Source organism: Branchiostoma lanceolatum, chromosome 19 (assembly GCF_035083965.1).
Source record: "Branchiostoma lanceolatum isolate klBraLanc5 chromosome 19, klBraLanc5.hap2, whole genome shotgun sequence".
Lineage (NCBI taxonomy): Eukaryota > Metazoa > Chordata > Leptocardii > Amphioxiformes > Branchiostomatidae > Branchiostoma > Branchiostoma lanceolatum.
The window spans coordinates 6,263,587-6,286,799 of NC_089740.1; the positions used below are offsets into that span (position 1 = coordinate 6,263,587).

General features: G+C 42.2%; 2 protein-coding genes across 12 annotated transcripts; one reads left to right on the forward strand and one right to left on the reverse strand.

The window, feature by feature from the left end:
* Window positions 1-284: 284 nt before the first annotated feature.
* Window positions 285-14,593, forward strand: LOC136425023 (uncharacterized). 11 transcript variants are annotated; one of them, XM_066413737.1, is made up of 8 exons: window positions 3,011-3,140; window positions 5,187-5,308; window positions 5,651-6,582; window positions 7,962-8,813; window positions 8,868-10,972; window positions 11,459-11,523; window positions 11,750-11,820; window positions 13,281-14,593. In XM_066413737.1, the coding sequence occupies exons 5-8, from the start codon at window positions 10,914-10,916 to the stop codon at window positions 13,509-13,511; spliced, it is 426 nt and encodes a 141-aa protein (XP_066269834.1). In that variant the 5' UTR covers window positions 3,011-3,140; window positions 5,187-5,308; window positions 5,651-6,582; window positions 7,962-8,813; window positions 8,868-10,913; the 3' UTR covers window positions 13,512-14,593. The 11 variants fall into 11 exon arrangements, 7 of the variants coding, with proteins under 7 accessions (XP_066269833.1, XP_066269839.1, XP_066269837.1 ...); XM_066413736.1 differs by lacking the exon at window positions 3,011-3,140 and adding an exon at window positions 285-945 and having other exon boundaries at window positions 7,962-10,972; XR_010753962.1 differs by having other exon boundaries at window positions 3,010-3,140; window positions 7,962-10,916; window positions 11,750-11,829.
* A 7,055-nt stretch (window positions 14,594-21,648) lies between these two features.
* Window positions 21,649-22,797, reverse strand: LOC136425913 (uncharacterized). Its single transcript, XM_066414838.1, has one exon. It carries the CDS (start codon window positions 22,795-22,797, stop codon window positions 21,649-21,651), a length of 1,149 nt encoding a protein of 382 aa, XP_066270935.1.
* Window positions 22,798-23,213: the final 416 nt, after the last annotated feature.

Below are 23,213 nucleotides of genomic sequence, written 5' to 3' on the forward strand. Positions count from 1 at the left end.
TGAGTGGGGAAAGTCGTGTAAAGTGGGGAAAGTCGTGTAAAGTGCCTTTCCCAAGGGCACAACGTCAACGAGACAAATCAGGGGACCCCGGATTTGAACCCAGGACTGCGCCACCGCGACGGTTCTTGGTAACTTGCTGTTACAGGTTCAGGAGTTTATTCTGTTTTGTCGCTGGACGTAAACCTAATTCATTGCTTTGTATAAGGAGAGGCATGACTAAGGATCATATTTATGACGTCCTTTATTGCTCATGAAAACTACCTTCAGCAAAATACACATCGCAAGACCCAAAGTGGACCACAATTGGTAGCGCACCATAACTGGAGTGGTACCTTGCGCTACGTTAGGTCTCGAAAGCAGGGCAAATAGCCAAAAACTTACTTTCCAAGCAGATGTTGGTGGGGAAGATTATATACCTTTTTTCATATGCCCCATTTTGCGTCCGCAGCCCCCCTTGGGGTACATGACAAGAAGGTAACAATCTTCCGCCATTAACTTCTGTTTGGAAAGTGCCAAAATGTTACAAGACAACAACTTTAGCGTCCGGATCAGGTTCTTTGCTGATTAGTTTTGATAGACTCCCCATGAATACAATGGAACAATCCGATGAACTCGTTCTCGAAACTCTCACAGATTTTTATTACCATAGTTAAATGTTTCCATCATGGTGAATTTACTGTTAAAGCGTCGTCAAGATCCCACATGAAGACTCAATATACTCTATTCAGACCATATGTCTAATATCTGAAGCTAAACTGAGGTTACTCCAGCTCCCTGGTTACGTGGAGTCCTGGGAACGAGGGTGACCCCCGACCTTTCATGTCCACTGGCGCGAGGTGTGAAAACCGTTCGTCACACAAACATGCACACAAGCACATGTCAGGGCATGTTAGGAACCGACGCGACAGGGAATGCACGTTGTATCGCCACAGCTCCTATCTGACGGTAAGTTTATGTTTATGTTTTGCTCGTAACTTTCTTTCTTTCTTTGTGATACCCTCTAACAACCCCAGGAGGGGTATCGCTGAGGGGTAACTAACTGCCTCCCTAACTGAACTAACTGTAACTGTGAACTGTTATTCAAGTCAAAGAAACATGGCGCCATGATAGCCGCGGCGACTATTGGAGGGCTTTTTTTACTGCTAATGTATAAGACTGCAAGACTAAAAAAGCCCTCCAACAGTCGCCGCTAGCCTCTACCAGGCTCCGCGGATCGCTAGGAAAATAGTAGAAATCGGCAAATAGAGTGAAAAGTATGCCAAGGGAAGCTCAATAGGCGACCCACGGAGCTTCCCAGTATAACGGAGTACCACCCGTACGGAGTACCCTTGGCATACTTTTCACTCTATTTGGCCGATTTCTACTATTTTCCCAGCGATCCGCGGAGCCTGGTAAAGTCGCCGCGGCGCCATGACGCATCATATATATGAGACGAAAATTAGACCAACTTGAGCAAGGATTTTTGAATAGATAGTACTGATGATACAACTGCTGCCTTGCATACTAGTAGGTCATAAAACAGACAAACAAAGAGATATACAGTCAAACCTGCCTAGGCGACCACCTTTTCAACGCGACCACCTGGCCATGGCAACCGCTTTTTCTCGGTCCCGAAAATTTTCCCCATAGGCACAAGCATTAAGCTGCCTGCCCAAGGCGACCACCCGTCCAACGCGACCGCGACCGCCACGAATTGGGACCGCAAAGAGCACAATCCCTGCCCATGGCGGTCGCCTAATTTTCAAGCGTGTGGTGACATCAGATCATTTTGCTGTCGGATTTCACGGAAATGTTTTCAAGACTTTAAAGGACAAAAATAAGATCAAAAATATATGGAATTGCAATGTTATACCATCGATTCCTCCATGAAGTGTTTTAATAAAACGTTCCCCCTATAAACATTGTAAAGACAAATGTTTGTGATGTTGTTGTGCCATCGTAATCTTATAGTTTACCGCAAACTCAGTTCGGTTTAAACTCAATTTTCAAAACGAATACGTAGTGCATGGCGTCATAAAGTCAGATTTCACAGAAATTACTATCTATTTCTTGTATTTTCAACAAAAATGTGTCTCTGTCTTGCTAAATTCCGCCGAAAAATGACTTCCCGGCGGGCAAAACATCAGGCGAGAAATGTTGTTCCTTGGTCCCGACGCCATCTTGGATTTCGGGCGGCCCGGATTTTGCGTACCGCTGACCTTTCTAAAACACGATGATTTTGTGTATAAACATTTACGAATACTCTAGTTATTGGTGAAAATCAAAATTCTTATTTTCTTTTTATTTCCATGAATCTCACAAACCTTTATTGGACACTGTGCGTTCTGCTGCACTGACTTACCCTTCGATGCGGTGGCACAGAGCTTCGCGGCGCGACGAAATCACACCGTTAACGCGTTCCGTTTTCATCTTTAGTTGTCAGATCGAAATTTTTTTGACCCTTTCATCCAGCGGTCGGCGACCCAAAAAAGGCTGGGACCAGCAGGCGTTTTCTAGGGATCTGTCTAATAGGCCTTAAAACTTCGAAGATGTGCGTGTGTGTGTGTGTACTATTCAATGTAACGTGTGAATGCGGGAGGGCGTTGCGAGCTCATCGAGGCAACCATCGTTTTGTAGTCAAAAATTATGACGAAAATTTGTACACGATGTAGCGGTATACAATTATTACATCGATAACGGAAAATGTAATTTTTGTAGGATCTTTCTGTCAATGAGAATTGAACCTGGTGAGGGTCATGCTGTCTAAATTCACATAATTTTCCATCATTTACGTACTGTATTTGAAAACCTCGACCTGGAAACATGTGAGTGGAATCCTCTTCATGGCGACCACCTGTCCATCGCGACCGTTTTTGCTCGGTCCGCCGGGTGGTCGCCTTGGGCAGGTTTGACTGTATGTATTTTGTCCGTTAGACCTCACATCACACAGACAGCATGCATTATCTTAGGCGGATATAAAACCTGTTCCAAACCTTGAAGTTTTTGTTTAGTGAGAATCTGAATGTGTAACTTTACATCTCCTGTCTTGTACAGGTCACAAGCGCCATGTGTGCCTTATCTCCAGATAATTTGTGGGGGTGAAACGGAAAGGTTGGAATGTTCTAGACTCACAGCCAGGCTTCTGTGACAGCTGTTTACAGGTATGTACAAAACTGATATTTCAAAATACATCAAAACCGCATTCAGTTGTATGATAAAACCCCATATTTTGAGGTTGTTGTGTTGCGCCAAAATAATAGTCCCATCTACTATATCAGCTACATATATACTAATGCTATTAGTTTTTATCTAACAAGTCGATGGCTCAGCTTGTAAATACCCTGCGTTGAAAAGATATCTGAAGGAAATGAGAATCAATAAAGAAATGTATGTCATGGCTCTTCAGATACTATTCTCTGAAACCTCCTGGCCATGTTGAAAAAAAGGCGGGTAAAGTAATCTTCCTCCTTGTTCTAAACTATTAGAGGCTGTGGGGGATCTTGACAAGACAACAGAGAAATGAGCATCTCTCTATTCTGTTGTTGTTGTATATTCTGAGTAATTTTGTTCACAGCCACTTGTTTTTTGTTTGTTATCTTTGATGTGAACCGTTGGTTAATGTAAGGTTAATGCCCTGTTGTTGATGAGAAATTTTGTAGGGAAAATACAGACAACAGCCAAACAAGTCAACGCTTGTGTCAAGTGTCAGAGTCATAAACCTTACCAAAACAAAAGGAAACCTGGCATCTGCAGTTAGGGAGTTTTCACACCCACTGACATGACCACCCATTGTGTTGTGTTTCTGTTCAGCAGACAAACTAGAAAAACCACATTTGACAGCAAATATAATACTTCAATCCATCACCTATGTTGCTATAAAGGGACTGTTTTACTTTTATATCAATGTTTACTAGAAATGAAACATCCTGAAATGTTACTTCTACCCACAAAGGGACAGCCGACTACTACTAGTAAGTTAAATTCCAACATCACCCCACTGGATTTTATGACTTTGTAGCCCCCATGCCAGGCCCATAAGTTTCCTGTTTAAATGTTTGGTCAGTCTGTCTCGAACACGGTTAGTGTTCCCGCATATTTGCCGGTAGCATAAGTAAAGGAATTTCTACTTAGCAGAAGAAATAATTCCAGCCACTCACAACTAACACAGACAAGCATCAGTGGAGGGGTCCCTCAGTCCCTGGGCTTGGGGTAGGTACTAACACAGGCAAGCATTGGTGGAGGGGTCCCTCAGTCCCTGGGCTTCACCTTGGGGTAGGTACTGACACAGGCAAGCATTGGTGGAGGGGTCCCTCAGTCCCTGGGCTTCACCTTGGGGTAGGTACTGACACAGGCAAGCATTGGTGGAGGGGTCCCTCAGTCCCTGGGCTTGGGGTAGGTACTAACACAGGCAAGCATTGGTGGAGGGGTCCCTCAGTCCCTGGGCTTCACCTTGGGGTAGGTACTGACACAGGCAAGCATTGGTGGAGGGGTCCCTCAGTCCCTGGGCTTGGGGTAGGTACTAACACAGGCAAGCATTGGTGGAGGGGTCCCTCAGTCCCTGGGCTTCACCTTGGGGTAGGTACTGACACAGGCAAGCATTGGTGGAGGGGTCCCTCAGTCCCTGGGCTTGGGGTAGGTACTAACACAGGCAAGCATTGGTGGAGGGGTCCCTCAGTCCCTGGGCTTCACCTTGGGGTAGGTACTAACACAGGCAAGCATTGGTGGAGGGGTCCCTCAGTCCCTGGGCTTCACCTTGGGGTAGGTACTGACACAGGCAAGCATTGGTGGAGGGGTCCCTCAGTCCCTGGGCTTCACCTTGGGGTAGGTACTGACACAGGCAAGCATTGGTGGAGGGGTCCCTCAGTCCCTGGGCTTGGGGTAGGTAGTACTAACACAGGCAAGCATTGGTGGAGGGGTCCCTCTGTCCCTGGGCTTGGGGTAGGTACTAATACAGGCAAGCATTGGTGGAGGGGTCCCTCAGTCCCTGGGCTTGGGGTTAAGGTACTAACACAGGCAAGCATTTGTTGGTGGAGGGGTCCCTCAGTCCCTGGGCTTGGGGTACTGGTACTAACACAGGCAAGCATTGGCGCTGATGCTTAAACTAACGGCACATATGACGGTGATATCACATGTATGGAATGTTTTCCTCATATTTTCCAGATGTCTCAAAGATTCAATATTTGCCAACCCATCTTGTTTTACTATAGATACAGAGAGGAGAGGCAGCCTGCAGCGCGGCCCTGCAGTTATTGTCCAAATCCACCAGGCGGACATCATCTCCGGTGATGGGGATGGACGACTTGACACACCTGTAGTAGCAGCTGCAACAGTATGTAATGAAATTTGGGTGAAGGAGATGATAAACTAATATATACAAATGTATACATTTTGGAATTGAGGAGCTTTTCTGCATGATAACATGCTATTATTCCTTAGTGGAACATGATAGGAATAGAAGCTAAAGAAATAAACAAAATTGTCTACCTTCCTACGTTACTAGACCAGAGGCTGGCCCCTTGCTTCTCTCTGTCTGGTTTCTACAAGTTACATGGTTCATAATACCATAGCGTCTGCAGCGGGTAAGCTTAATCCTGTGTCTTTTACAATCTGGTCTAGAAGTTTAGATTTGTCCTTTTCCTTACATTTATCTAGCATTTACATTGCATTCTAGAGGAAAAGCAGTGGAGCCACTCCAAGAGAAGAGACTGCTAGCTTCCCTATCAACAGAAGGGATACCAACATGGGAAATTCTCAAATGCAGCAACTCAGCATTTTCCTGACACAAGACTGGGCCCAAGAACTTGGCATTCCTTAAGTTAAGTGACACTTTTCCCTCAATGAACCCCTTTCTCAGGACTTTTTATCATTTGTAATTAACATAAAACTACTGTAATTTTTGTTTCTTTCACTGTTACTTTATGTTCACTGTTATTATTGTCACCTCTGTATTGTGAACTTATAATCATTATGGAAAACCTGTTGTGATTATTTATTATTCCTTCACACGTCCGTTCTGTGAAGTATAGTTCAGTGAAAATGTCCATTTTCCTTACACCCTGAAATTTTGCTACCGTGAAGATAAAGTGAATTACAGTAACTGCACTCTTACTATACTGAGCACTTCCAATTCACTGCACTCGAGCCATTCTAAGCACCTGTAAGTCCCTACACTCCAGCAGTCTAAGCACATGTAAATCACATCAGCCACTCTAAGCACCTGTAAGTCACTCCAGCCATTGTAAGCACCTGTAAGTCACTCCAACCATTGTAAGCACCTGTAAGTCACTCCAACCATTGTAAGCACCTGTAAGTCGATACAGCCACTCTAAGCACTTGTAAGTCCCTCAGCCACTCTAAGCACTTGTAAGTCACTGCAATCCAATCACTTTAAGCATCATTAATCTTTAGGGTGGTCCCTTCAGTTACTATGTAACTGATTTCCAAGGGAGCCCGTCCGGGTGAATGGTGTTAATAAACGTATGGCTGATACGAGACGGGGTTTCGCCAGGCCTCCATCTGGGTGATTTGTAGTGAATCACCAACTCCAGACAGAAGGATTTGGACCATCGCACACCAGGGCATGCCCCTACTCTTTTTACACCTGTAAGTCACTGCACTCCAGCCACTCTAAGCACCTGTAAGTCACTCCAGCCATTCTAAGCACCTGTAAGTCGCTCCAATCACTCTAAGCACCTGTAAGCCACACCAGTCACTCTAAGCACCTGTAAGTCACTCTAGCCATTCCAAGCACTTGTACCTCAATGTGCTCAGCCATTCTAAGCACCTCTGACTGCACCCAGGCCAATCTTAGCACCTCTTACTCACTTGTATCATCCTATGTAGTCTGGCCATTCTAAGCACTTTAGCTATTCAAACTCACTACACTCTGGCTGTTCTGATTACTTGGGTGTTTGGATGCATGATCGAATAAATGATTTGTTAGCCCCTGAGCAGACGTAGGTGTTTGTATGCATGTTATGACAAATGATCTTTCCTCCAAGCAGACACAGGTGTTTGGCTTCTATTATTCTGATGAATGATGTTTTTACTCTGAGGAGTTGCAGGTTTTTGGTTTCTAATGTTCTAATAGATAATTTTTCCCATCTTACCAGACACAGGTATTTAGTTTCTATTGTTCTTCTGATGAACAATATTTTTTTCCTCCAAGCAGAAACATATGTTTGGCTACATGTAATGATGATATTGATTTTTTTATCCTCCAAGCAGATACGTTGCCTAATCTATTATTCTGATGAATGATATTTTCCCTCTCAGCAGACACAGGTGTTTGGCTTCTATTATTCTGATGAATGAGTTTTTTTTCTCTTAGCAGACACAGGTGTTTGGCAGCATGTAATGATAAATAATTTTATTCCTCCAAGCAGATACAGGCATTTGGCTTCTATTATTCTAATGAATCATTTTTTTCTTTGAGCAGACACAAGTATTTGCTTTCTGCTCCCGTGTGAAATCATGTGCACTTGCGCCAAATTGTGCTCTCGCAAGAGCAGATTCAAAATGGTGCCATAGTTTGGAAAGGAGTCTATCATATCAGTGCCAGATGTGAGGAAAAATGACAGAATATTTTTCAGACCTGGGCAGAACTGAGACTGGCCATGAGAAGATGGGATTTTCGTTGTCATACTTAAAGTACAACAAATGTAATGAAAGGAGATTACTTTAAACATATGTATACATTTTGGAAATGAAGAGCTTTTCTGCATGATAACATGCCATTATTCCTTAGTGGAACATGATAGGAATAGAAGCTAAAGAAATAAACAAAATTGTCTACCTTCCTATGTTACTAGACCAGAGGCTGGCCCCTTGCTTCTCTCTGTCTGGTTTCTACAAGTTACATGGTTCACAATACCATAGCGTCTGCAGCGGGTAAGCTTAATCCTGTGTCTTTTACAATCTGGTCTAGAAGTTTAGATTTGTCCTTTTCCTTACATTTATCTAGCATTTACATTGCATTCTAGAGGAAAAGCAGTGGAGCCACTCCAAGAGAAGAGACTGCTAGCTTCCCTATCAACAGAAGGGATACCAACATGGGAAATTCTCAAATGCAGCAACTCAGCATTTTCCTGACACAAGACTGGGCCCAAGAACTTGGCATTCCTTAAGTTAAGTGACACTTTTCCCTCAATGAACCCCTTTCTCAGGATTTACTGAAAACTGTTTATCATTTGTGATTTACTTCAAACTACTGTAATTCTTGTTTCTTTCACTGTAACTCTATGTTCCCTGTTATCACTGTCACCTCTGTATTGTGAACTTATCATCATCATGGAAAATCTGTTGTTATTATTGATAATTTCTTCACACATCCGTTCTGTGAAGTTAAAGTTCAGTGAAAATGTCCATTTTCTTTACAACACAACTCCAGCAACTCTAAGCATCTATAAGTCACTTCACTCCAGCCTTTCAAAGCACCTGTAAGCCACTCCAGCCACTCTAAGCACATGTAAGGCACTGCACTCCAGCCACTCTAAGCACCTGTAAGTCACTCCACTCCAGCCACTCTAAGCACATGTCACTCCAGCCATTCTTAGCACATGTAAGTCACTGCACTTGCCACTCTAAGCACCTGTAAGCCACACCAGTCACTCTAAGCACCTGTCACTCCAGTCATTCTAAGCACCTGTAAGTCACTCTAGCCATTCCAAGCACATTCTAATCACTTTTAGTTATTCAAACTCACTACACTCTGGCTGTTCTGATTACTTGGGTGTTTGGATGCATGATCGAATAAATGATTTGTTACCCCCTGAGCAGACGTAGGTGTTTGACTGCATTTTCTGACGAATAATATTTTCTCTGAGCAGACACAGGTATTGATATCTATTCTTCTGATGAATGATTTTTTTTTCTCTGAGCAGACACAGGTATTTGGCTTCTATTATTCTGATGAATGATTTTTACTCTGAGCAGTTACATGTTTTTTTGTTTCTAATGTTGTAATTAATGATTTTTTCCTGTCTTAGCAGACACATACAGGTATTTAGTTTTTTATGTTCTGATGAATGATTTTTTTCCTCCAAGGAAACATACATGTATGTTTGGCTGCATGTAAGAATAATATTGATTTTTTATCCTCCAAGCAGATATTGGTATTTGGCTAATCTATTTTTATTTTATTTTCCTCTGAGCAGACCTGGGTATTTGGCTGCATGTAATGATGAATCATTTTATTCCTCCAAGCAGATACAGGTATTTGGCTTCTATTAATCTGATGAATGATTTTATTTCTTTGAGCACACACAGGTATTTGCTTTCTGTTCTACTGATGAATGATTTTTTTCTCTGAGCAGACACATGTTTGGCTGCATGTAATGATACATTATTTTATTCCTCCAAGCAGATACAGGTATTTGGCTTCTATTATTCTGAAGAATGATTTTTTCATTTGAACGGACACAGGTATTTGCTTTCTGTTCTACTGATGAATGATTTCATTCCTCCAAGCAAATACTAGTACAGGCTTCTACTATTCTGATGAATGATGTTTTCATCTGATGAGCAGACACAGATGTTTGGCTGCATATAATGATAAATGATTTTTTTCCCTCCATGCAGATACAGCTAGCAGGTATTTGTCTAATCTATTGTTCTTAGACTCATAAATTATTATTTTTTTCTTAGCAGACACAAGTATTTGGCTTCTATTATTCTGATGATGATTTTTCCCTCTCATCAGACACAGGTTTTTGGCTTCTATTTTTCTGATGAATCATTTTTTCCTCTTAGCAGACACAGGTGTTTGGCTTCTATTATTCTGATGACTCATTTTTTCCCTCTTATCAGACACAGATGTTTGGCTTCTATTATTCTGATGATGATTTTTTTCCCTCTCAGGAGACACAGGTGTTTGGCTTCTATTATTCTGATGAATGTTTTTTTTCCTCTTAGCAGACACAGGTGTTTGCCTTCTATTATTCTGATGAATGATTTTTTTCCCTCTCAGCAGATACATGTGTTTGGCTTCTATTATTCTGATGAATGATTTTTTCCCTCTCAGCAGATACATGTGTTTGGCTTCTATTATTCTGATAAAATGATTTTTTTCCTCTTAGCAGATACAGGTGTTTGGCTTCTATTATTCTGATGAATGATTTTTTCCTCTTAGTAGACACAGGTGTTTGGCTTCTACTATTCTGATGAATCATTTTTTTTTCCTCTCAGCAGATACAGGTGTTTGGCTTCTATTATTCTGATGAATGACTTTTTCCTCTTAGTAGACACAGGTGTTTGGCTTCTACTATTCTGATGAATCATTTTTTTTCCTCTCAGCAGATACAGGTGTTTGGCTTCTATTATTCTGATGAATGACTTTTTCCCTCTCAGCAGACACAGGTGTTTGGCTTCTATTATTCTGATGAATGATTTTTTCCCTCTCAGCAGATACATGTGTTTGGCTCCTATTACATTTTTGTATTCTGATAAAATGATTTTTTTCCTCTTAGCAGATACAGGTGTTTGGCTTCTATTATTCTGATGAATGATTCTTTCCCTCTTAGCAGACATGGGTATTTTATTTCTGTTCTACTGATGAATGATTTTTTTCCTCTGAGCAGACACACCCTCACACACGTGTTTGGCTGCATGTGCTGATAAAGGATTTTTTTTTTCCTATAGCAGACACATGTGTTTGGCTTCTATTATTCTTTTGAATGTTTTTTTTCCTCTGAGCAGTAACCGGTTTTTGGTTTATATTGTCCTAATTTAAATGATTTTTCCCCCCCTCCAAGAATACACGGGTATTTGGCTTCTATTGTTTTGATGAATGGTTTTTCCCATCTCAGCAGGTACAAGCGAATTGCACATTCTAATGAATAACTTTCTGTCAACTGTGCAGATTCTCTGGTTCTTTTGCTAAATAACATTTTTTTTTGCCAGCCAAACGACATAAGGGGACAGTGACACAAGGATAGATGGTTGGTGTACACCCTTTCTCATCGGACATTAAGGTCTCATTCCTGTATTACTCCGAGTGGGTACCCTAAAAGAATCTGTACCCCAAAATATTAACGACTGCGCATGAACGTGTGTTTAGATTGGTGGGAAAATTCCCCTTTAGCCACCCCAACTGATCTCAAGCATCAAACTGATAAAAGCTTGTTTGTAACTGAAAAAATTAGCAGGTAAAGTTTGGCAGCCATGGCGATGTCGGACGTCCACAGCCGGGCATTGTCGGGGATGCGGTGGTGCGCTTTCAGCTGGAAAGTGCCTTTTGGGGGGTGTACTAGTAGCTAAGTGCAGTGTGTAATTGCTATAAAAAGAGATTGTATGTAGTGAAACTGTTGCCAATTTTATTACATGATGTAGGGTACATGTGCTCAACAGAGAATGAATGACCTTGGTGCATTTCCTATAGCTTCATTACGAACGCGCCCATATGTAAAACATGTTTTATAGCTATGGGGCGAAAAAACTCATGAATGAGACCTTGATAATGTGTCCATGTGTCTTTGAACAGGGTGAACCACCAACAAGGAGAGTGTTCATCGTTGTCAGGCTTGGAGAGGATATTGACAGCATCAGGTAATACTGCCGAAGGCATGGTTTGTATTTAGAAGCACACCATCCACGCAAGACTTACCAGTTTGTTCAGATCAATGGGTTAATGCACCTTTCGTAAAGCATGTTCCACAATTGTTAAGGAGTACAGTACAGTATTGAATGTGAACTTGATAGATTGACAACTGAATGAAGAATACATGTGTACATGTGTATAATTCTGTATTATTGTTGCATTTCTTGTGTGTAGGACATGTGAAGAAGAAGAGGAGCCATGGCAGAGACAGCAGCAGCAGCTCAGATGTCAGCAGTCTGTCCAGTGTATTGTAGGTACTAACAGTAAATCTTCAAATTCCTGCAGTTGGCAAAATCATGACCCTGTGAATAATTGTGTTTTGTAATTGCAGTCTGCAGACCTATTTGAGCTTTTCATGAATAAATAAAGGTTCAAACTAACAAATAAACTGAAAAATTGTTTGAGCCACGAACTACAAGCACTACAAAAGCTCCTTTACCCTCAAATCCCCTCAAAAATGAAATGAATTGTATATTTATAGTTTTGCCTGGTAGCCATGCTGTACCGGTGCTAAATCAGGTCAAGCCTGAGGATTACAGATCAGTGGAAGGCAACTTTGACCGATAGAATCACCATGAATTACCGTGGCAGTGTACTGAAGTGTACTGTACTGTAGCACAGATTGAGCTTTAAATGTGCCTGAGTCAAATTTTCATCTTTATTTCAATACTGGAGTCATAGCTGACTGTTGGTGAGGGTGATGGTCATTATAGATGCCATGTAATAGGCCCGTGTCTAGCAGAATTAAACATTATGTTGTTATCAGTTGTTTTTGTCCTTTAATCAACCATTACTTGAACATTAGTAGTTCAGGGCCAGACCTGTACCTAAACCTGTGTACCTGTACCTAGAATTTGTTTAGGTACACAGCTCTAACCAGGTGTTACATGTTATATCGTGAACAACCTTGGACAAACTTCAACTTGGCGACTTGACTTGAATTAAAAATTACATTTTCAATGTGTTTCTGGATACTTGTTTGTCAAATTATAGCCTTAGTAAATGTTTTTTGCACTTGCTTTGGGTCAAAATTAGACTTTCATCTTAGTCAAACATCCCATTGATACCCAATAATATTACTTTAAAAGACTTGAAAAAAAGGCCCTTCCAAAAATGCGCTCTTAGGATATCTAGTCTGATGTTGAAAATAATGTTTATAGTGTTTGTGTGAATATTTATTCATCAATTTCCACCCTTTAACAACTTAAGTCTTCTATTGCGTTGGCCCAAAAATTGACCTGGAACTTCAGCAATTATCCCATAAGAACCAGTACTTAAGGGATGATTCCCATCATACATCACACCCCATGGGTCTGCATGAAGGGGCACTACTCAATTCCTGGATTATAAATGGTTCATTTATATGTTCATCTGTAAATAATTTTTACCAACTTGGTTGATTTTGTATTTATAAAGATGTGGTCTATTACAAATAACACCTGCTTCTGTTTTTTTCTGGGGTTGCCTATATGCATGTATACATGTATCTGTCTGTACTGTATCTATAGCTGATGCCCAGCATGTACCTGCGAAGCTGGTGTGTTACGCTTACGAGTGGTTATACTGGCTGTACAGATACAGATACGGAACTGAGTAGTATCTTGATCAACATGCAAATTAAGATTTCTGATTCTAGATTCATAAGAAATTAATCCTTTTTTAAAGCACATTCATTCATTTATGTATTTTACGCTTGTGTTTGCAGTGTCAGTGGTATGAAGGACCTAAGCTGAGGGATTTCCTGTTGGGATGTGAGCCTGAGAAGACTACTCTTCAAGCAGAGGTTGTAAGGGAGATCATGAACCTAACTCATGACTACTTTCCAAGTAGAGGTTGGAGGGGGGAAATGCTATATTCTCCTGTTTACAGGTTCCAATCACAAGAAGGTATAATCAGGCCTTTAGTTGAAAACCAAAGGAGACCAACTGCAGATTGAAAGTCTATCAACTACCAAATCTAATCCAGACCTTTGAAGGAGTTGAGAAGAGTGCTGCCAGTAATGTAGTTACACTTTTAGCATGACACAAATGTGAAGCTTGAAGTCTAAATGTAATGAGATAAGATTAAGCGACAGATCTGTATTTTATGTGGAAGATTCTAATGGAACACATAATTCACTACAAGCTAATAGTTTTGTTTATTAATCCAATCACAAGATCATTTTCCAGTGTCTGATGTTCATATGACACACCAATTCCTCTAATCTGTGCCCATCAAGGCTTTCCAATGAATGGGTTCAGAAGCTTTATGACAGGATTTGCCAAACATTCAGAAAAATTATAAATCAATCACTGCTGAACATTGGTGCACAAACACAAGGACATGTACAACAGAAATATGGAAAAGGCCCAAAAGTACCTCATAAAGCAATCTCCGGCGCAACTCTTATGTACTCTATCATCAAAGTGTTTGTATATTAGGACACAACAATTTGTTGTTTTTTCCTTCAAAAATTTGCTCACTCCATTGCTTTTCAATTGCATAATGTCCTTGTCTTCCTAGTTGCTACAGTTTCCCAAAATGTGTTGTCCATAGAAATGATATATTTGATGTGGTCGTAAATGGGTCTATCAAACTTTGATTTATGGATTTTTGATTTTGACGCACCAGATTTTATTTGTACACATTGCATGTTGTCTGCTTCCGTTCTACTGCCAAACTGTAACACGTATTGTGCATATATTATACTGGGCCCCAATGGAAATCAGGTATCGTAGCTGTTTGGGCTACCCAGGAGTCTCAAGATGAAATAAATAAATAAATAAATAAATAAATTGTTTTCTTATTTTGTCTTACCAGTTTCTCCCAGTTGTATATCCGTTTAACTTTGTTTTCCTAAATAGTCAAAGAACAGAGAAATCAAATCAGTACGACTTTAATCAGTTTTGTATAGTTATTGTTGATGCGTGGAAACAAGTGATGCGTTGTTTATCCCTACAGAGGTTATGAAATATACAGTATGTATGTGTATGTATGTGCTCCAAAGATTTGTATGTCATCTGACGTGCTTTGTATTTATTTAAGGATCTATTTCTGATTGAATGAGTCTCTTGCTACATTTCCTTGATTCTCACTTTAGTAACTAGATACGGGCAAACATACTTCAAAGCTTGGTATAGACAACGGTTAGTCGTTTTAAGTTGTATAAATACAAATGCCCTTCCCCCTCTCGGCCCGATAGGTTGATATTCAAGGTGACCTAAGTCAGGTCACCCTGTGAAGTCTAGTAGACACGACACGCCCAGTGTATCATTGGTATCAATACACATCTCTGTATGTAGGTGTGAAAGAGGTCCCCGTTGAGTTAATCCTCTACGCAGTTTAAGACAAGAGTTCCACGACCTCATATCTCCATGAACAATTCTATTCATGCAAATGACTTACACATTTGCATAATATATGCTTGGTCATAAACACCTTTACCTACCTTAAACATATGTTGCAATATTGAAAGGCCTATAATTTTCCAATTAGATGAATCATTGTCTTTTTGCGTTGATTATGCAAATTAGGAATTTATTTGCATAACTGGTATCTGTTGATGATCCACTTTCCATAAACTACATACGTTACATGTATTTGAGTCTGATAATGGAAAACACTGCAAATATAGATTTTCCTCATTAGCTATGCAAATTAAGTCCCAATTAGCATAATTTGAACTTCATTGTGTATATCTCTATCTAAGCTACCTGCATACTAAATATCATGGAAATCCGTTGTTCCTTTGTTCAGTTATTCTCCTTAGAAGATTTTCACAAAAACGCCCCTGCAGTTCCAGAGGAAGCTGCTAGGGGGCCCAAACCTACACCACTTCTTTATTACATCACAAGCTATCTGCCACCTAAAAATCAAGACCACAGCACGTCCAGGTCAAAAGATATAGAAATTGAAGTTCTGCTGCAGTACCAAGGTCACATACCAGGGGGCCCAAAATCGACCTTGAACTTTGGCTTCACAGCACCTGCCCACATACCAAATATTGTAATCCATCAAGAGGTTTCTTAGTTATGCTGACTACAGTAGTGCGGAAACACAAACAGACAAACAGACAGACAAACACACACACAGACACACCCAAAACTATATCTCCATTTTTCATGGAGATAATAAGGAGTTAATCCTCGCAGGTTAAAAGCCCGACGCAGTGTAGAGCTCCAACGAAGTTTCAGTTCCGACGCAGGTTAAGTTCCGACGTACGTATTTTAAAAGTTCATCCATGTTTATATAGTTAACCCCATCCTGTCCCCTCATAACTTAAGTCCTTTGAGTGGTTGCGGAATCCAGGTTTGACTCTACTTTGCGTTCATAAATTATAACATTAAAAAAAGGCTAATGTGTCCAATTAACGGAGATGTGCCTAACTATAGTCGATTATTTGCGCCCTCCGGTGGCCTATAACTATTAGGTGTTAAGAAGGTGTGAAGTGAACGAGGTGCTACATATAATTAGGCTCCCGTGGAGTTAATCCTCGACCGCTTTTTTAAGGTTCGGTTGCTGTTTTAAAAACTCGACTGTTGTTTTAGATACTCGATTGCTGTTTTAAAACTCGATTGCGATTTAAGAACTCGATTGCGGTGTCAAGGCCTCGGTTGCGATGTAGCGACTTGAATGTGATGTAAGGACTCGATTGCGATGTAAAGACTCGATTGCTGCGATATGTAAAGATGGCGATGTCGGTTGCAGTGTTATGGTCGGTTGCGATGTAAGGTAAGTGTTGTCGTTAACGACAGCTAAATCGCGGTCGAAATCCAAACGCCGTCATGGCAATGACATCGACTCTAGTTTTGACCCATCGCCGTGCAGCCTTGTTATCGAACCGAAAAAAGGACTTGTTAGACCGCCAACTTTACATTAGCCGAATAGAACAGGGGGTTCTATGGGTCTTCTATTCGTTCGATATGGTGTTCGACAGGATCGGTCTATTGGAAACGTTCCGTATCTGCTATGATGCACGATTGCGGATCCGATGGATTTTTCAGGATCTGAGATCATGCCGTGCAGTGTGTATTTGTTGGTTAGGATCCGAAGCAACTACCGACAAACAAACAATCCGATTATCTCTGCCATATTGACAAATATCTAAAAACGAAGGATCCGCGCAAATATCCTGGCTTATACGTAGTTTACGGCTCCAACCGTGTGTTTTTCCATGCGATAAAACGGCTGTGCGTCGGTAACGTTAAAGACCTTCGATGTCACCGGCCTGCTTTCGCACGTTATTTTAGGTGTATTTTACTCGATTAGCGATGTCGGTGTTCAAAACCGACGTCGGTTTCCGATGCATCGATGTCGGTTTTGGAAACATCGGTGCATCGGAACATCGATGCATCGGAACATCGATGCATCGGAAACCGACGTCGGGGATTAGCATCGAGGATTAGCATCGAGGATTAACACCTAAAACCCTATCGAGGATTAAATCCAGTTCACACCTCTGTCACACCTAGGTAAGGAGGTGTATTTGGATGTGTATTTGGATCAACTAGATAGGCACATTACCTTACGCTTGGACAATCACCAATGGTGTATTCAATACTTTTTCAGAGAAAACACTATAGAAGTGCTGGCATATATGATATATGAATACCTTTACACATTTATCCTTACATTTCACTCCTACTTCTTTAGGAAAGATTGCCCTCCAAGCAGAGAATGGGCCTTGACTTGTTTTGGACCTCTTTCAGGCGTTTTGCCCAGGCTTCCTTTTTTGGCAGAGTTTCTTTTGTGCGCCACCCCAAATGCCAAATAGAAACTTGGCCTGGCCAAAACGCATAAAGGACGTCAAAAACAAGCCCTGCCTCTGCTTGAAGAGCATGCATGGATGTGTATTGACCACTTGATCTGTTTTGCCCTCCAATACACAACTGCTTTAATATATATCTTTGGAGACCCCATATCAATCTCCTCACTTGTTTGCAGTATCAGGCTACTGTGCACAGTGGTGTGTGTGTCTTGTTTCCTTACATTTTGGACAAGTATATATCAAAAAATATCAAAACAATCCATCCAGGCATTCTTGAGTTATGCTGGTCCATTACAGACAGACAAACACACAAACCCACAAACGCTACCCTCTGCATAACCTTCTCGGCGAAGGTAATGAATGCGACAGGCAAGCACTGTTTTAAAACCACATAAATCCACATTGCCCGCTACGTTAAGATGTTATAACCTACCAGATCCTCCTAGGTTCCACAACTTTTCTTTGATATGTATCAGCAAGCTCTATCCAGAAATGTAAGTGATTAAGTTTTGCTACTTCAACTTATCGACTAGAAACCCTCGGTGTATCTGAATTTGAATCTAGGTGTAACCGCGCATTCAAATTCAGATACACACAGCAAATATATGATCAATGTGCAAAAAGTAGCACTGCTACTTTTTGCACATCGATTATATATTCGCCAAGAAGTCTGCTTTACAGTATTGATGCGCTGTAGCCATGAATGTTCGTCTACAACTGCTTGTAAAAAAAACTGCGTCAGCTTGAAGAAGATGGAATCTCCTATCAGATGTAAGGACGAGCTGATTCCCTTCTCTGCGCCTGTTTTGATACTATTTTCTATCATTACAATTGCAAATGCAGTACTAGAGAATCAAAAGTTGCAAAATCAGGATGAGCCCGATCCTTAGCAGTATCCATCTGTGCCAGACTCGGAATCTGTCCTTGATCACACCGTACGGCTCATATCTCACTCCATTGCCAAAGAGGTTATCTATAAGTTCCTTACTCTTATGTTCATTTAGAGATATCTAATGAGGTTTGTGTATCAAAGATGACTACAGGTTCCGGTCTGTGCTAGTTCGCAGAGGAAAAGGATATTGAACACTTCTCCTCGTGTAATGTTAGAATCTGCAGATATTTGCAATAAACAGTAATTCGTCTTCTCCGCACAAATAAAAAACATGAATATCTACAAAACTAGAGCCTGTACATACGATACTGCACCATGGTCGTCTTGTCCCATATAGATGCAAAAAATGGTTTTATGCGGCAAAAAATGGTGAAAAACTGACATTTTAAGCTCAAAATAGCACTTTAGAATCTCTTTAGAACCCGTTTGGAACTTAAGAATCCCTTTATTTATTTATTTTATTTATTTATTTTATTTTATTTATTCTTTGGCTCAGGCCACGGGCCCATATTAAAAAAGGAACAACAGAGACAATGTACAAACATCTACGTAAAACAATAACGACAAAGATATTACATCAAGTAGTGTAGAAACGAGATGGCGGTAGTACTAGTCGACAATAGTAGGGCCAATGCCCGCTAAGTGCAAAAACCTCAGAATTGCATAGCAGCTGGATTATACCGTTGGCAGACGCAAGGAGACGCGTCACAAATGAATGCGCCAACTTACGCCGCCTGGCGTCGAAGCTATCAACTCGACAGCTCGAGAAGAGTAAAGAGTTACTAGTACTCCTAGGCTGAGACATTAACATCTTAAAGGCGTCATGGTAAGCCACCCGGAGTCTCTGCATTGCACCTGCACTGTGGTTGGTCCACAGTTGCGCGCAGTACATAGCAGAGCACTGAGATATAAAAAGGATGCGCTTCACCTCTGCCGAGCATAGGAAGAATTTGCGGGAGAGAGAATTTGCTTTAGCGTAGAGCTGTCTAGTTATTTTTCGAATTGAATCGTCATCAGAAAGGTTGGGGGTAATTTGAAAACCCAAGTATGTGGCCGAGGGAACGTAGGCCAGAAGGGTACCGTATAACTCCACTGAGGGTGGCGCACCATTCAAACGTAGGCGGGGGCATGGGAAATACATACAATTGGTTTTCTTATCACAAAATATGACATCATTATCAGCACCAAATGCCTCACATATACTAATTAACTTTTGTAAGGCTTTCGCTGAAGGACAGATAAGGCATATATCATCTGCATACATTAGGTGGTTTACGGAAACATTGCCAATAAAACAGCCCACTTTGGCACTGTTTAACTGGTCGCTGAGATCAGCCATATATATGTTGAATAAAATTGGAGACAATATGCTCCCCTGGGGAACACCGTTGCTGGAGCTGAAGCTATCAGACACGGTAGTCCCCCAGCGCACTCTGAAGGACAGCATATGAAACCAACATACGATGATACGTACTAAATATACAGGCACTCCTCTATTGAGCAGTTTGTTAAACAATGTATAGTGGTTAACACGATCGAAGGCTTTCGAAGCATCAAGAAAGCATACAAAGACTGGGGAGCCTCGACATTTAAAGTAAGAGATAACCTCTTTAAGGGCGAAGATGCACATATCAGTCCCGTGATGCTGTTTGAAGCCAAACTGGTTCGCTGGAGTAGATAAATAGCTCTCCATACGATCAAGAAGAATAGATTCAAACAGTTTAAACAGGGGACTGGAAATGGCAATCGGCCGGTAGTTGTTTTTGATTGAGGGGTTTAGATTTTGTTTTTTGATTAACGGGACAAGAACAACATTAAGCAGGACTGGGGGGATGTGGCCGTGAAGCAACATGGCTGAGAATAACAGGGAGAGTAACGTGATCAGTCGAGGCCCCGCGTTCTTCAGGTGTTCAGCTGACAAACCATCTACGTCACAGGACTTCCCATTAGGGAGCCTGTTAATCGCTGCACATATTTCAAATACAGGTGTAAACATACCAGGGTCATAACTAACGCCTGCTTTGATAGTGTCGTCTACGTAGGACTTACAGGTACTGGCATTGACAGAGTTTAATAACGAACTGTAGTGTTGCCGCCACATATTGACAATGCTGGAGGCACCGCTGTGACCATCCACATTACAAGGAAGGTTGGACCTGGGACCATTTTGGGAACGTAAGGCGGACCAAAATCCCGTCTGCCCCCCCTTATGTAGACTAGACGCCAGAGCATCTGCCCTGTGTTGAGCGGCAGAGCGTTGGCACTCTCTTAGAGAAAGCTTAAATTTGGCCCTAGTTGTTCTCATTAAGTTCCAAATGGCCCCGTACCTCGGTCGATTGTTATCGCACCATAAAAAGAAAGCATCTCGAGCTGCGGTATGGTATTCTTTAACGATAGAATTCCAACCAGGGATCACATGGGGAGTTTTGCCGCTCCGTGACGAAAGAGAGGTAGAAGCCGCACTTTTAAGGGCAGCGACTATCTCAGAGGTGAATTTATCAAGATCGGATCTATGTTCAATGTTATTACAATTAGGGTTTTGGCACAAAAGTGAATTAAAAGGCAGATTTATAGCGGATAACAGGCTGTCGGTGCAGGTCCTGAACCGCGCCAGGTCGTCAGGGGTTGCACGTTCCCACCTGATCCTGTTGGGTGGAGGAATTCCGGGATCAGCTGTGTTTGTAAACACAGCTGGTGCCGACTCCCAGGCAAATGAAACCCAGAGAGGGAAATGGTCGGATGAGACAAAGTCGTATAATACTCGCATTTCCGAGATGCTATCATGCATTGTGTCAGTACACAGACAATGGTCTAACCAGGATGTTGTGCTGTGGGCATCGCTTACATACGTAAATGTTTTTTCAGAGAGCAATGCGATGTCGCTCAATATGAGGTTACAATCATGGCAGAAGGTTTGCAATAGGGGAGCAAATATGCCATCGGGGCGGGTATTAAGGTCGCCCAAAATACAGATATTTTCCGTATTGGCCTCTTGAATAATCGATTCTATTTTTCCTAATTTGTCCAAGTAGATGTCAATATTATTGTAACATTCCGTAGGCATATATACACATAACAGAAGTAAATCACTATTATTTACACTATTGATAATCTTAACAGCTAGGAGTCTGTCATCTTCACACACAATACTCACATTGAAAGTTTTGCGCCACAAAACTGCGACACCGCCATAAGGACGCCCGCGGAGTAGGCCCCCACCCATGTCCATGGGCGAGGTGCCGTGCGCAATAAAGTCACTGTTCAAACCAGCAAGGAAATTCAAGTCATCTGGCATAAGCCAGTGTTCCTGGAGGAGGACAAAGTCAGAGACTTTACACAAGTCCTTAACAGCTTCGGCGGAGTTCTTGACAGAACGACAATTGAAAGATGATACCCTCAATGATTTCAGGTCGCTATCCGTGTTGCATGTGGCCGTCATTGTTCTGGTCTGAGGGAGGGACGTTTGCTGTGAAACCGTCTAACCAGGACACCACAGGGCCAAAAGGATGGTGACAGGACTTCCTCAGTAGCATCAGTGTCCACAGATACGTGGAAGGAAGTGTAGGAGTCAAACTTCGTGGGAAGGCTCGAACAGGACAGCGTCCAGTCTTGCGACAAGTTGTCGCGCAGGTACTGTTCAACATCTTTGGGCTCAGTGTCGGGTCCCAGACGCGTTACAAAGACCTCGGTGGGCCTGGCCTTGGCCGTCAACAGGGTAGAGGGCTTGTTGCCCGTGCCGACTATAGCTCTGGATTTAGTTTTTTTTCGTTTGACTACACTAAATCCATCCGTGTCAGGAGCCGTAGGGACGCTAGATCTGCGGCGTCGACGAGGCGAGTGGGACGCCGAGGCGAGAGACTTGGGCTTTGTATTATCACCTTGACCTTGGGCGTGTACTTGGGCGGGTCCTTGGGATTTCTTCGTTGCCAAGGGATGCCCGGTCTGTTGGGGGTAGTTGTCAGACACCACGTCGGCGAAGGTGGCATTACGTGGCGTCGGCACAGTTTGTGATGCCGACAACCTCATGTTCTTAAGGTCGGCGATTTCTCGGCGAAGGGTTGCAAGTTCTGTCTGCACTTTCATATTGTCGATGGTAGAGGCCCTGACGACTTTCATTTCCTGTCGCATTAGCTGAACCTCCTGAAGACACAGTGTGAAGTCCGTGTGTTCCAGCGTTACAACAGGAAGTCTGAGGGATGCAGACGCAAATGTCGGAAGCGTAAGCGGGTCAGCGGAGTGAAGAACCCGCAAAATGTCGGACATGTTTGTGACGGACTTGTTGTTGCCTTGGCGTTTCTTATTACGTTCGCTGGGCTTGCATGTGTCAAACACTAACTTCTTAGCAACTTCAATCTCCTCCTCGGAATAAGTCTCCAGGCACAGTTTGGAGACAATGTCGCCGGGCATCTTATCCATCTTGTTAACGACGAAGCACAACAGGTCGTTAATGAAGATATCTTTGGACTCACCATGCGAGGTAGGGGCTGCAGGTGGGAAGCGCTTGTTGTTACATCTTTGGCACAGAAATAAATCCCCTTGGCGGGTCTCAGCCCCGGTGCTGCGACAGTCCTCACAGGTAGGCATACTTGTGATGGGGAGGGGGGCTATCTCGTGCACGCTCAGTGTGACGCCCTGTGTAACACGTTACAGATATACGAAAGAATCTGCCTCACAGACCTTGTTATTCTACGTAGAAGTGTAGTCTCCGCCTAAAACACTCCGCTTTGTTACTCTGTATCAAACAAGGAGGCTGAGATCTCAATAATTTGAGAAAGGCAAATAACTCGCGCCGCATTTGTGACAAAGGTCAGCCATCTTGTCGGCCATCTTGAAATATACCAGTCAAAATAGAACCCGTTTGGAACTTTAGAATCCCTTTAGAACCCGTTTGGAACTTTAGAATCACGTTCATTCCACGGCCGCAGGTCAATGACCGTAGCGAACAGGCCGCTTAGTGGAACACCGAACACTGCCTTCGAAATGGGGTCAACGACCTCCGC

What these genes read in the sequence shown, in the direction of transcription:
- LOC136425023 (XM_066413736.1), top strand. Translation starts at nt 10,914, where the DNA reads ATGGTTGGTGTACACCCTTTCTCATCGGACATTAAGGTCTCATTCCTG. An exon ending in TCATTCCTGTATTACTCCGA is followed by an intron (nt 10,973 to 11,458) that starts GTGGGTACCCTA and finishes GTCTTTGAACAG; the next exon opens with GGTGAACCACCAACAAGGAG. An exon ending in GAGGATATTGACAGCATCAG is followed by an intron (nt 11,524 to 11,749) that starts GTAATACTGCCG and finishes TCTTGTGTGTAG; the next exon opens with GACATGTGAAGAAGAAGAGG.
- LOC136425913 (XM_066414838.1), bottom strand. Translation starts at nt 22,797, where the DNA reads ATGCCTACCTGTGAGGACTGTCGCAGCACCGGGGCTGAGACCCGCCAA.